Source organism: Scleropages formosus, chromosome 16, assembly GCF_900964775.1.
Source record: "Scleropages formosus chromosome 16, fSclFor1.1, whole genome shotgun sequence".
In the NCBI taxonomy this organism is placed as follows: domain Eukaryota; kingdom Metazoa; phylum Chordata; class Actinopteri; order Osteoglossiformes; family Osteoglossidae; genus Scleropages; species Scleropages formosus.
In genome coordinates this window covers 17,520,607-17,532,297 of record NC_041821.1, presented here as the reverse complement: position 1 = coordinate 17,532,297, position 11,691 = coordinate 17,520,607, and the positions used below count along the sequence as shown (strand labels likewise).

At 38.4% G+C, this 11,691-nt stretch overlaps 1 protein-coding gene across 1 annotated transcript; it reads left to right on the top strand.

Moving 5' to 3' along the window:
* The first annotated feature begins 4,505 nt into the window (after positions 1-4,505).
* On the top strand, positions 4,506-11,691 carry mrpl45 (mitochondrial ribosomal protein L45). Its single transcript, XM_018750816.2, has 8 exons — positions 4,506-4,592; positions 6,511-6,709; positions 7,626-7,743; positions 8,655-8,753; positions 9,343-9,391; positions 10,421-10,570; positions 11,165-11,338; positions 11,523-11,691. Exons 1-8 carry the CDS (start codon positions 4,530-4,532, stop codon positions 11,607-11,609), a joined length of 939 nt encoding a protein of 312 aa, XP_018606332.1. The 5' UTR covers positions 4,506-4,529; the 3' UTR covers positions 11,610-11,691.

Below are 11,691 nucleotides of genomic sequence, written 5' to 3'. Positions count from 1 at the left end.
TTCATTAAAGGTTATAATTACGTGCTCAGCTAGAACAAGAGGCAGCACACCCAACATAACATCGTGTGAGAACCAGGGTTCCCCACCCCATTTTACATACGGTCCGAGTGTCTAAAATCAGCCATAGTTTTCCTCGAGGAAAATTTTTGAAGTTGACAGTTCAGATTAGCTTTGTATGTACTTCTCGTATAACCGGTTAGAGGTTACAGTTTCGGTCAAGATTTATGTCATGCAGGAAAAATCCTGATTGAAATGCTCCATCAGTGTGGGGTCAATGCACCTTGCATACAACATAACCAAGCTTACTGGGTTAGACATGCCCATGTATGATGTTCTTAATCAGTGATGTCGAGGGTAAACTAACGAACATTTTCTGTAACACAGATGTACATGGTCCTCTTAAATGACATAGTGAAATGATCTGGCAAATGGTAGAACAAATATTATAACAGCAATGATAATGGGCTGAAACAATGCAAGTTAGGTCAGATAAATCTGTGTTGACACATATGGGATCAGCCACTGGGTTACATGGGTAATGTTTTGTTAAGTAACTGCTAGATGAAATTTAAAGAAATAGAAAAATGTGTTAAATGTATCTAAATATCTCAATACTTTGTAGCCATGCTCTCTGTGGCAGCCAGAAAAATAGTTCGATAACACTGTACTTGTCCAGTCTTTAACTTTCGTCATGCTAAAACTAACTTTATAAGCAGGCTTCAAAATGATGTTTGCGATTCTGTGTAAATGGAGCTACTAGCTGAAAAGTAAGATTGGAAAACCCTGTCTTCAGCATCGGAAAGGCTCAACGGGGCCGAGGGAAAGAGTAACTGGCTGCGTCTCTTACCGTTACTAAGGAGGCAGAGGCACTGGTAGGAATCGCCGCGAGCGTGAAGCGGGGCTCTCTTTGACACCGTCCGCCTTTGCCACGGGCCACAGCATGTGCTCATAATTTTTTTTTTATTATGTAAACTCTGTGTGTTACTTCAGTGATGAGTTGATGAGTTTTTTGTGACTTTGTAGTGCTGGGATTTTCTGATAACGTACCATAGATTATGTTGTATTCTAGCTGTAAGAATGGGAGAGCAGTTCCGTTTTGAGTGCATAGAAGTTACTGCAGGGTATTTATTTAAATGAGAAGAGTTTTCCAATTGGTGTTCTGATGTGATTTGCGTAAGTTGTTGGTGCCACTGGTTTCAGCCTGTGGACTTGGTCTGACACACGGGTTTTAAGCGATATAAGGTTTCGCATCCATTTTCATGAGAAAATTCACTTGAACAGCATGGGCTTGACTTCTATCCAGTTTCAGTTCCGTGTATATAAAAAAAAAAAAAATGGGTGAGAGGAAATTTAAGGATTTGAAGGAGATGCTGATTGTTATGGACTGAGAACTTCGAACTCCAAATAGGGAAAGATGTGTTTGTGTGTGATTGTGTTTGCCGGTTCTGCTCAGAATGAATTTGTTACAACTTTTTCTATCGAACCTCCTTTTGGAGTGCTTGTGTGGGTGTGAGCAGTTTGTATTTAAACCTAACTGAAAACATTTTGCTGTGTTCTTGATTCTTACACAGTATCCCTTTTGGGGGCTTTCAGAATGCTTTGGGCATTATTACAGGTATCCTTAAACAAGCACAATAAATACAACTTCCATCCTTCAAAGATGTTGCACAAACTTTCATTTATTCATAGGGTTTAAGCCATACGAAAAGCAACCTAAACGACCCACTCCAGTTGTAGCAAAAAAAGGATTTTTCATTCCGTTTTATTAGTTTAATTTGTATTTAAATCATTAAATTGCTAGCATTCACATATAAATATTGGATGAGATTTTTTTTCTGTAAACACTAATGTCTGGGTTGTTATAATATATTTCATGCTGTATAATGCTGGGTTTATAATATTAGCAGTTAAGAACATTCTGTGTTTCTTAGCGGTATGTACTTTTTAAAACATCACAGCACAATTTCAACTCTAAAAACCCTTTAAAACTTGATTCATAAATATAAGGATACTGTATCTTATACAAGAAATATGTCACAGAGCTCATGAAGGTAGCAGAGACTGTCGTTTGTAATTATTAAATCACTGCACTGCCATTGTGACTTGCTGCCAATCCTGTATAACAACATACATTACGTTTACGTTTATTCCTTTAGCTGACGCTTTTCTCCAAAGCGACTCACCATGTTAAACTAAGAAACATGCTTTATAACGCAAGTTGCTACTGGGTTGGTTTCCCAAAAGCTTCACGGCTTCGTGGCTATTTTACGATCGCTGACTGGCTGCCGGACTATGATGGTCGTAATACTACACTGCATTTGGGAAGCTCGCACACGGTGAGTTGGCCTTTCTAAGAGGGATACTGTGTGTTCTTGTTCTGTGTGATAATTCTTAACTCCTGCAATGTGCGTCTTAAATTTTTGTCCAGATTGCATTCTTTCTCTTCATATGGTGTGTTGATCAGAGAGCAGGACATTCTGGAACATTTTATACCTGTTATCTTGTGTCCATTGCTTTCTAGGTGGCTTCTATGCTGTTTGGGAGCGACCCACTTAGGCCCTTGTTCATTTTTTTTTCTGTCATACTAGTTGCTTTTTAAAAGCGTTAACTTTAGCTGGAATCCAAGAAGACAAGCCGGAAATTTTTCATTAAAGCCGGATTGTTGCCACGTCTGCTACAAACAATTTTAGATAGCAGGCACATTTGCACAAACCTTTAAATTATATGACAGTATTTTTTAAATTGCCACTAAAGGTAACATAGATTAACCTGTGCATGTTTTATGATGGTTGTAAATATGTACTGGAATTTTATATTGTTTTGTTTTTTTTTTTCCATGCTGTCACAAGCAGCAGTGTTTATTAAACTATTTTTAATCTTCTTTTTGCATTGTTTACTGTTTGTTGAAAACCTATATTTGTCTGAAAAGTGATATACAGCTAAGCAAAAGTAATTTGTTCCTGAAAATAAGTTGAAGACACAGCTACCATTAGTTTCAATGGTAAAAATTTGTATAGATTCCTGAGCCTCATAACTGACTAAATAAAGATTATGCTCAAATTGCACCATAACCCATTACATTTTTACATCATAACATAAGGTTTCTCTTCATTAATTACTTGGTTACACTGTACGACTGTATACCTGCACTCCTTCATAGCTGTTGCATACTGTAAACTTAAACGTTCACAAGCAAAATGTAAATACATTCATAATCACTCAGTGTTTATTAACTGCCACTGCAAAAAAAAAAAGAAAAAAAAGTGAATTCACATTCACCAGAAGTGCTGACTTTGTTTGGACAGTCCAAACAGGGACCATGATTATTGAGATTGTAGCAGGCTAAACTAGATGCACAAGGGCTAATGGAAGTTGAGAACTTATACTATTATAACTATACAGGTGGTCCCCGACTTGCAATAGGGTTACGTTATGCGAAACCCGTCATAAGTCGAAAATGCATTTAATGCACCTAATACACACCTCTGCGTGGCAGACTGGGAGATGAGGATCGCTGTCGCTGCCCAACATCACGAGAAAGTATCGCACCATATATCATATACTGAATCAAAATTCAAAGTAAGGTTTCTACTGCACACTAGACAAGTTTGCTAATGAATGAAATCTTACTGTTCACCATGTGTCACACAAGCAGGCACTTGATAAACAACCATTCCCATTATGTGCACACTGGTCAAACACGGGAGCACTTTCAACAACCGTCTGATCCGGGTAAAGCGGTTACTGGAGGTCATTTGTACCAGCAGTGACCAGGTGTCCAGCAGAGTCGCCTCTTAATGACCGAGTGGCACTGCGCTGCTCTGAGCCGTCTCAAAACGCTTTGCACCATCTCACTTCACTCTGCTGTCTCTCAGGTAAAGGCACTGCGCCACCGCGCCACCGTGAATGGAACTATTGAACATTGAGTATACTATAATTTATATTATTTATATTTATATTATAAGGAGGCGCGGTGGGTTGGACCGGGTCCTGCTCTCTGGTTGGTCTGGGGTTCGAGTCCCGCTTGGGGTGCCTTGCGGCGGACTGGCGTCCCGTCCTGGGTGTCTCCCCTCCCCCTCTGGCCTTATACCCTGAGTTGCTGGGTAGGCTCCGGTTCCCCGCGACCCCGTATGGGACAAGCGGTTCAGAAAATGTGTATGTGTGTGTATTTATATTATTATTAATATAATATATTCACCATAATTACATTGTATTGCACAGCAGTACAATGACAATAGTCTTCAATTCAGTTGAGCTTGAATTTGATTTGATTTGAATTGGATAAAATGTTGAACATTTTTTTTTTAGTTTTAATTTGAATTTTATTTGAATTGGACGGAACTGTTGGAAATTTATTTTGACTTTGGCATTGAATTGAGTTCAGTTCAGTGCTGTAGCGCTCCTTAGCCGACTGCAATTCGCGGAATGTTTCACCTCCCGGGCACTAGGTGGCAGTATGCAGTGATGATGTTACCCGCCGCCTGGGGAGTAAAGACACAGAAGAAGAAAAGGCCCTAAGCGCAGAAGTCATGGCTGCTCCCATGACGAGGTTGCGAGCGCCCTTTCAGCGGCTCATGTGCCACTGCTTTCAGGTATTTTTGTTTTTTTCTGTGTGTGGAAAACATTTTAAATGTTAAATTTAAAGTTGACGATTACGTTTTGCCAAAAGTATCCCGTCTAGTTACATCACCCACAGGGTAGTTCTGATGATACTGCTGCTGTGTGTCGTTCTACTTCTTTTCTTCTGGTGATGTCAATGAATGACAGTGATGTGCAAATAATTTTCGCGCGTTATGAAATTACGTTTCCAACGTGTTCTTACGTCGTCTTATCGTTTGAAAAGAGTGAACATAAAGTACAGATAATTCACCGTGTGTGTTGGCTGTTGAAGCCGTGCTAGAGATTTTCGTGCGAATGCCTGTGTTTTTTTTTTTTTTTTTTTTTTTTTTTTTTTTTTAATAAATATATGAGACAGTGGAAGTTCCCTCCCAGACTCTGCATTCATATGAATATGAATCAAAGTTGGAAGATAAAATTGGTCAAATTGTGACATCCTATAAGTAACCGGTATCAAAACCTGTATATATAGATGTTCTAATTTTTTATTATCTTACGTGAACGAATTCAAACTGGACAAAAAATTGAAGCATCATTGTATAGTAAAGGAAAAGGCAGCAAGTGTGAAGGACTCTCAAAGTAAAGTTTAATAGGTTTATTCCAGAAATGACTGTTGTTTAATAACTGACCCCCTCCTCCCACGTGTAAGAGGTTAATGATGAAGAAAACCTTAGTTTCTGAAATAAGCAAGTTGTGTTTTAAGGTAATGTTGACATAGAATTAACATGAGCAGTCTTGTGAGTAACAGTGAATTTTTAAAGTTGGAAATGAAGATAACAATGGCCTTTGTTTTCCTGTCAGAGATGCAGATTTCCAACAGGAGAACCTCCTGCAGCCTGTGGCTCAGTGCTTTCCTCACTTTCTCAGAGCATGCCATATGATGGAAAAGAGGCCTTTCGCCCTCATCTCTGACCACTTTAGAGCTTCGCACCTCTGTGACACAAGTACAAGTTCGCACAGATGGGCGATCGCTCGTATGAAGGCTTAAACGTACCGCATCGTTCCAGGAACGTGCGATGATCTAGCGATGATTCTCGACCATACCGGCAACCGTTGAGAGCCACGTTGAGCAATTACGACTATACCAAGGGCTCAGGAAGTTAATATGCATTTGTATTCGTATAAAAGCTTTTACTGATCTCATTACTGATTGATGAATAGTGGAAAATTTTGAGGCAGATTTGTTTCGTAGGATAAAAACTTCCGTGAAAATTGGCATCTTGCTGGGATTTAGTTAACTATGTAACTGTGATGTTTTTTAAAATGTAGCAGTGTCTTCTATGGGTGGTGCGGTGGCGCGGCAGGCTTAACCGGGTCCCACTCTCTGGTGGGTCTGGGGTTAGAGTCCTGCTTGGGGTGCCTTGCGACGAACTGGCGTCCTGTCCTGGGTGCGTCCCCTCCACCTCCAGCCTTGTGCCCTGTGTTGCCGGGTTAGGATCCGGTTCGCTGTGACCATGCTTGGGACAAGTGATGTCAGACTGTGTGTGTGTGTCTTCTATGTCATACATACTGCGACAGCTGAATGATTATAGAGGTGTATATGGCTAAGATCATTTATATGAATTTCTTCTGTTGCTTTTCATGTTTCTGTTTTAATACTAGCTGTTGAATTTTAGTAAAATGCTAGCAGAGAAACGTGTTTCAAATGTGAGAATTTTTTTCTCTCCGATTGCAGCATATCAGGCAAACCTGGTAAATGTGTGTCTCCCAGTATTTTTCAGAAGTTTCCTGTATATGATTTGTGATCTGCATTCTGTGCTTACGTTTGTGGATTCTCTGTATTCGAAATTTTCGTACAGTTGCCCGACTACAGTTTTAAGTTGATCGCCTCTTTCAATGCCATTTTGTTCTTTGCGTGAATGTTTGTGATAACTTCAGTGTAACATCTTACAGCGAGAACAGGCCTTGCTTGACCCAGCTGTGCAGTGCCACTTGCCATCTCTAATCCTGCTCCGGACTAAGAAGCGCTATTACGTTCCAAAAACTGATGATGCAAAAAAGCACACCGTTGATTATGAGGCACGGGCCCGAGCAGCTGGAATAGTTGTTCAGCAGGAGTACATGGAGAGAGCTATCAACATTGCTTGCACTGGTAAGTTGGGACTGAACAGATGCAGTTTCATTCTGTAATTCCACTTACGTTCAACTTGTATGCAGACTATATTTTGGAAACAAAATAGTCTGTATATTGTACACGTTAGTGCTCTCTTTTAATTTGTACTAATTAAGAACGTGGTAGCTCAGCTGTAAATTTTCCTGCAATCCAAAAACATATACTGTTCAGATCGCTATGTAGGCGGCACAGCTGGTAGAGCTTGTGCTTCACAGCACTAGTGTTGTTTGGGAAGTGGATTTGAATCCTGCTCAGCCTGTGTTGTTTTTCCTTTCCTGTTGCAGACTCTGGATCAAAAATAATAATGAAATTAATCCATTTAAATAGCTTTAAAAAATTGAGACTGTTCTTTGTGTGTTAATGATTTTTTTGTTATGATTAAAACAAAAAATGAATGATTGAGATTTGTTTTAATTACAATATTAAGATTTACTGTTTTTTAACAGGAAACAATATACTTGTATAGTTAAGAAATGATTAATTCCCAGGAATAAGAATTGGAACAGTTTAGTTTAAGATTATTAGCTCAATACCAGTTGGTTATGTTGATGAGATTTGCTTTGCAGATGGTGATTGCATTTTTGCGAGTACTGTTTTATCTATGTGTATTTACTTTTTTTTTTTTATTATTTATTGGGTCTTTGAACAAGTTCAGATTTGGTATCCTGGACTAAGGGATTATAACTCTATTAAAAGTTCCATATAGATCCATGTGAGATTTAAGTTTTCTGAGTAGTGTAAATCAGATGTATGTTTCAGCGTTCCATTAAATGCTGTTTATTGTGATACCTAACTAAAAGGCAATGCCAACAATAGTGGATAGTGGTTAAGACAGTTGTGGGAACATTGCTCATTTTCCTTCTTACTGTTTTTTCCCCTCCTGTTCTCTTCTCAGCTGGAATCTTTGATCCCTACATTCCACCAGAGGGTGATGCTCGACTCTCAAAGCTCTCCAAGGAAGGACTGAAACAGCGCACAGAACAACTTAAACAGAGTGCCGCATCGCAGTTAGCGCAAGTATTTCTTTTCTCTCAGTTCGCTTTCCTTCCATCTTTCTCAGTTTTTTCTTTTCACTTTATCTTTCTCTTTTCTATTTTTATTTTCTCAAATCCTTCGGTCTGTCCTTTATGCCCGCAACTCTAGAATGCACAGAATGTGTCCTTCACCCTTAAGTAATCCCAGGCATTCATTTTGTGAACAGTCATGCTTTTCATGCATTCGTTCAAAAAATAGGAAAGCAACTTTTTAACATTGAGAAATTACAAATTTAAATGAGTCAAGAAAACTATCTGCTGCCCATTACCTATTCTTCATAGCATTTTTGTACATACCGATCCCCTGGTATAGTGACTTTTTCTTATTTATACTCTTGTACCTTGTGTTACAAACATGTGAGTTACAAATTTTCAAAGATGCAAATGTTTTCACATTTATTTTTTTTCTTTGCATTTTCTCGCTGGTTTTTCTCCAAAATTTCCCTGTGGAGTAAAAAATGGCCTGCATTTCTCTTTGCTGCCATTTGAGGGAAATGTGTGCAGGAAGAATAGAAACTCAAATGGCACTGTGGTGGGAGAAATAATGGGGGCATATAGTGTTTTTGGTAAGGTGAATGTTCAAATAACAATGGATTTTTAAGAGTAAATTAGGTTTGGATGTGTAGTAGGCGACCTTTTCGTAATAATACAAAAATTGCTGAAGAAAAAAACTCAAAACAGTATAAAGATGAGAACAAGCTGTTACAGGAATAAAACATTATAATTTTTTAATTACTTATTTATATTCATTTGCATTTTTGAATCTTCTGTCCTTTAATGAGCTTTCTTGTTTTCCTGTTTACCTCTTCCTGCTTGTCTACAGTGCTTTCTGAATTATTTCTACAGAGAAAATACAGGTTGGGTTACATTTTTTTCCCTCTGCTTTGCAGGATACGGAAGATAAGGGAACATGATCCAAAGTTCAGCACCAAGGAGTTTCCAGATAGAGCACTGGAGATCTTTATAGAGGCTCAAACTGCTCTAGCACAGTAAGGAGGTCTAAAACACCCATGCTTGACGTAACTGCGGGATATATTTTGTTAGAAATATTGTATTAAAAGAATGCACAAGTTAGTCTTCTGCAGGTATGATTATTCTTTGGCAGATGGCTATGAAAGTTAACTTCCTGGATTAAAGAGAGTAAATTTATGACAACATATCCCACATGTGCTCACAATTTGTTGCTGATCTTCTGTACTTTGGGTCTACATTTGGCATGTTGGTGGATTTCCTTTGTTACATGTTAGAGGACACTGTATTGTCAGTGAAATGATAACGGTAATGAACACTGGTTTTTGCGCAGAAAATGTCAGGTTCATCAGCATGGTATCTATATTATTTGCTTATATTCTGGTAGTCTCTGTCCTACATACACAGTCTTTGAAGTACAAGACATGTCAGGTGTGTTTGTACATTTTCCACATCTCCTGAAAAAGAAAAAAAAAAAACACATTATGTGATTTATTGGTTGATCGTTTAGCATGAGTGAAAACAGAAAAACTTTTTACAATTGAGTAAATGTTTTCAAGTATAAATATGTGTATGAGTTTCTTATTTCTGTCTTTCCTTTTGCTTTAGGTTCAACAAGGAGAGGCTGCACAAGCTGGTGACAGAGAGATGTTATCCTGTATGTTACTAAGTTGCACCTTTAGCTCATTGTGACATTGACAGAATTCCTGTGAGCAGTACTGTACACAAGACTGCTTCTGTTTTCCTCTTAATCTTAATTAACTGTCAACTGAATGAATTACGTGATCCATTGTAACCATTGCAAGAAGGAACATAAAACTGACAGCAGCCTTTATGCTACTTTTCAGTGTTGTTTTCACATATCCAAACAGATTATTTGTATCTGTTACCTTTCAGTTAAACCTGTTTTCCATTGTGGAATTCATAGAGGAGATTGATCAGTAAAGGCATGGTAAAAGCATAACAGAAATTTAAAACTGAACTCTGCATGCATCATACATGTGGCTCATCTGGGAATGGGAAAGACAAAGCACTTTGGTACAAAGGAAATTAAGATTGTCGTATTTTAAGATGAACTTTGGCTTTGCAAAATGGGTTCAACACAACCAGGACCCCAAAAAGGTCAGTTAAAGGGTCAAGTTTGATTGCGCCCCATTCATCGGGGGTCACCTGTTTTCACTTTGTTACGTGCTGACAATGTCACCTTGGTTGGTAAGAATATATTCACACCTAAAATGCAAAGTGCAGTCATAAGATGAACATAAAACTTTGTCTGTATCCATTACTTTTGATAGAGAAGGGTCCAAGGTATATCTATGATTCTGTAACTTAATATTAGAAATATGCAGTTTGTCCTCTCTCTGCTTCTAAAGCTAAACCCTTCCTAAGTTAGAGGTTTAATGCTGCTGAAAAGTCTTTCCACATAAATCTTTGCGGACAACTGGTAAGGTAGTGGTTAAAGCTGCTGCCTTTGGACCTAAAGTTCATAGGTTTGAATCTCACCTCTAGCTGTAGTACCCTTGAGCAAGGTACTTACCCTAAATTGCTCTAGTAAAATTACCCAGCTGTATAAATGGATAGATTTAAGTAGCTTAACATTGTGAGTTGCTTTAATGTAAAGCATCAGCTAAATGAGTAAATGTAAAAGATCAGTTGAGATCTGAAGCTCTGCTCTTTGCCTTTACAGGATATGGTGAGGGGTAACCGCTACAAGACAATACGCTGGCAGTTTCTGGAGTCTCTTGAGCCCCCTCGTGTTGTACACGCTCGCTGTCCAGACATGGTTAGCAAAGGAAACCTTTATGGGCAAGTGACATTGCGTATGCATTACAAACAGGTAAGAGATTAAGTGGAATAAGTTATTTTTAAATGTGTCTGTGTCTGATGATATTTATCTTCAACTGTGAACTGTGGGGGGGAAATAAGGTTTTAAGTGGCATGATCAAGACATTTAAAAAGATGTTTCAGCCTTTATGTACATTTATATTTTTTCGTTTAGCAGATGCTAAATGCAAAAGCGACACAAAGCTCAGAAAGCAGAAGTGTGTTTCACCAACAGATAGTGAGATGTAGAGGCAAACATGAGTATTGAAATAGTCTGTTTTCTGATGTCACCGTGTGTATCAGCATACAGTGCATAGGTAGCTGCATGTAGTTTTTCTTTAAACTCAGAGCAAACAGAACAGAAACCATAATTAAAAAATCATTAGGCAAAACCACAATCGACAATGTTTATTGTTGATTTATATAAGTATCTGAAGATTTCCTATTCAAGACCCAGGAGGGACAGTGCTGCCTTTAGTTGGGGTACTAATCCTGAATTGTTACATTAATTCAACCAGCTATACAAATGGTTATGTATGAATTGCTTTTGAATAAAAATGTTAATTAAGCAACAAAATAACCCCTCAATCAACACCCTGACTTGTAGACTGTGGCTATCTACGATCGTTTTGGAAGGCTGATGCTGGGGGATGAAAATGAGCCACGGGATGCCCTGGAGTATGTTGTTTTTGAAAGGCACCTGAAAAACCCCTACGGTACTTGGAGACTCCATGGCAAGATCATCCCTAGTTGGGCACCACCCAAGGATCCCATCATCAAGGTGAGAAAAAAAAAAAAAAAAAAAACTCTTTGGGGAGGCAAAGTTAAAGATTCTTTTTTATCCACATTAAATATTTTTTAATTGGCAAATATGCAATAGTTCTAATATAAAATATTAATATGTAATTAATGTGTGTCTGTGTGTAGTTGGGTTCACTGGATTTGTCTGTTTTTTTTTTTTTTAGACCCTCATGATTCCTGGCCCACAACTGAAGCCCTGGGAGGAGTTTAACAGCCATGAGCATGAAAAGTCCACAGCCAAAGCAGTGTAGCAGCCCAAGTAGTCTCTGAAAGTTGGTGTCAGTCAGCTTTATCTTTTTCTCAATAAATTCAGTCTTTATGTTCATTCATTCA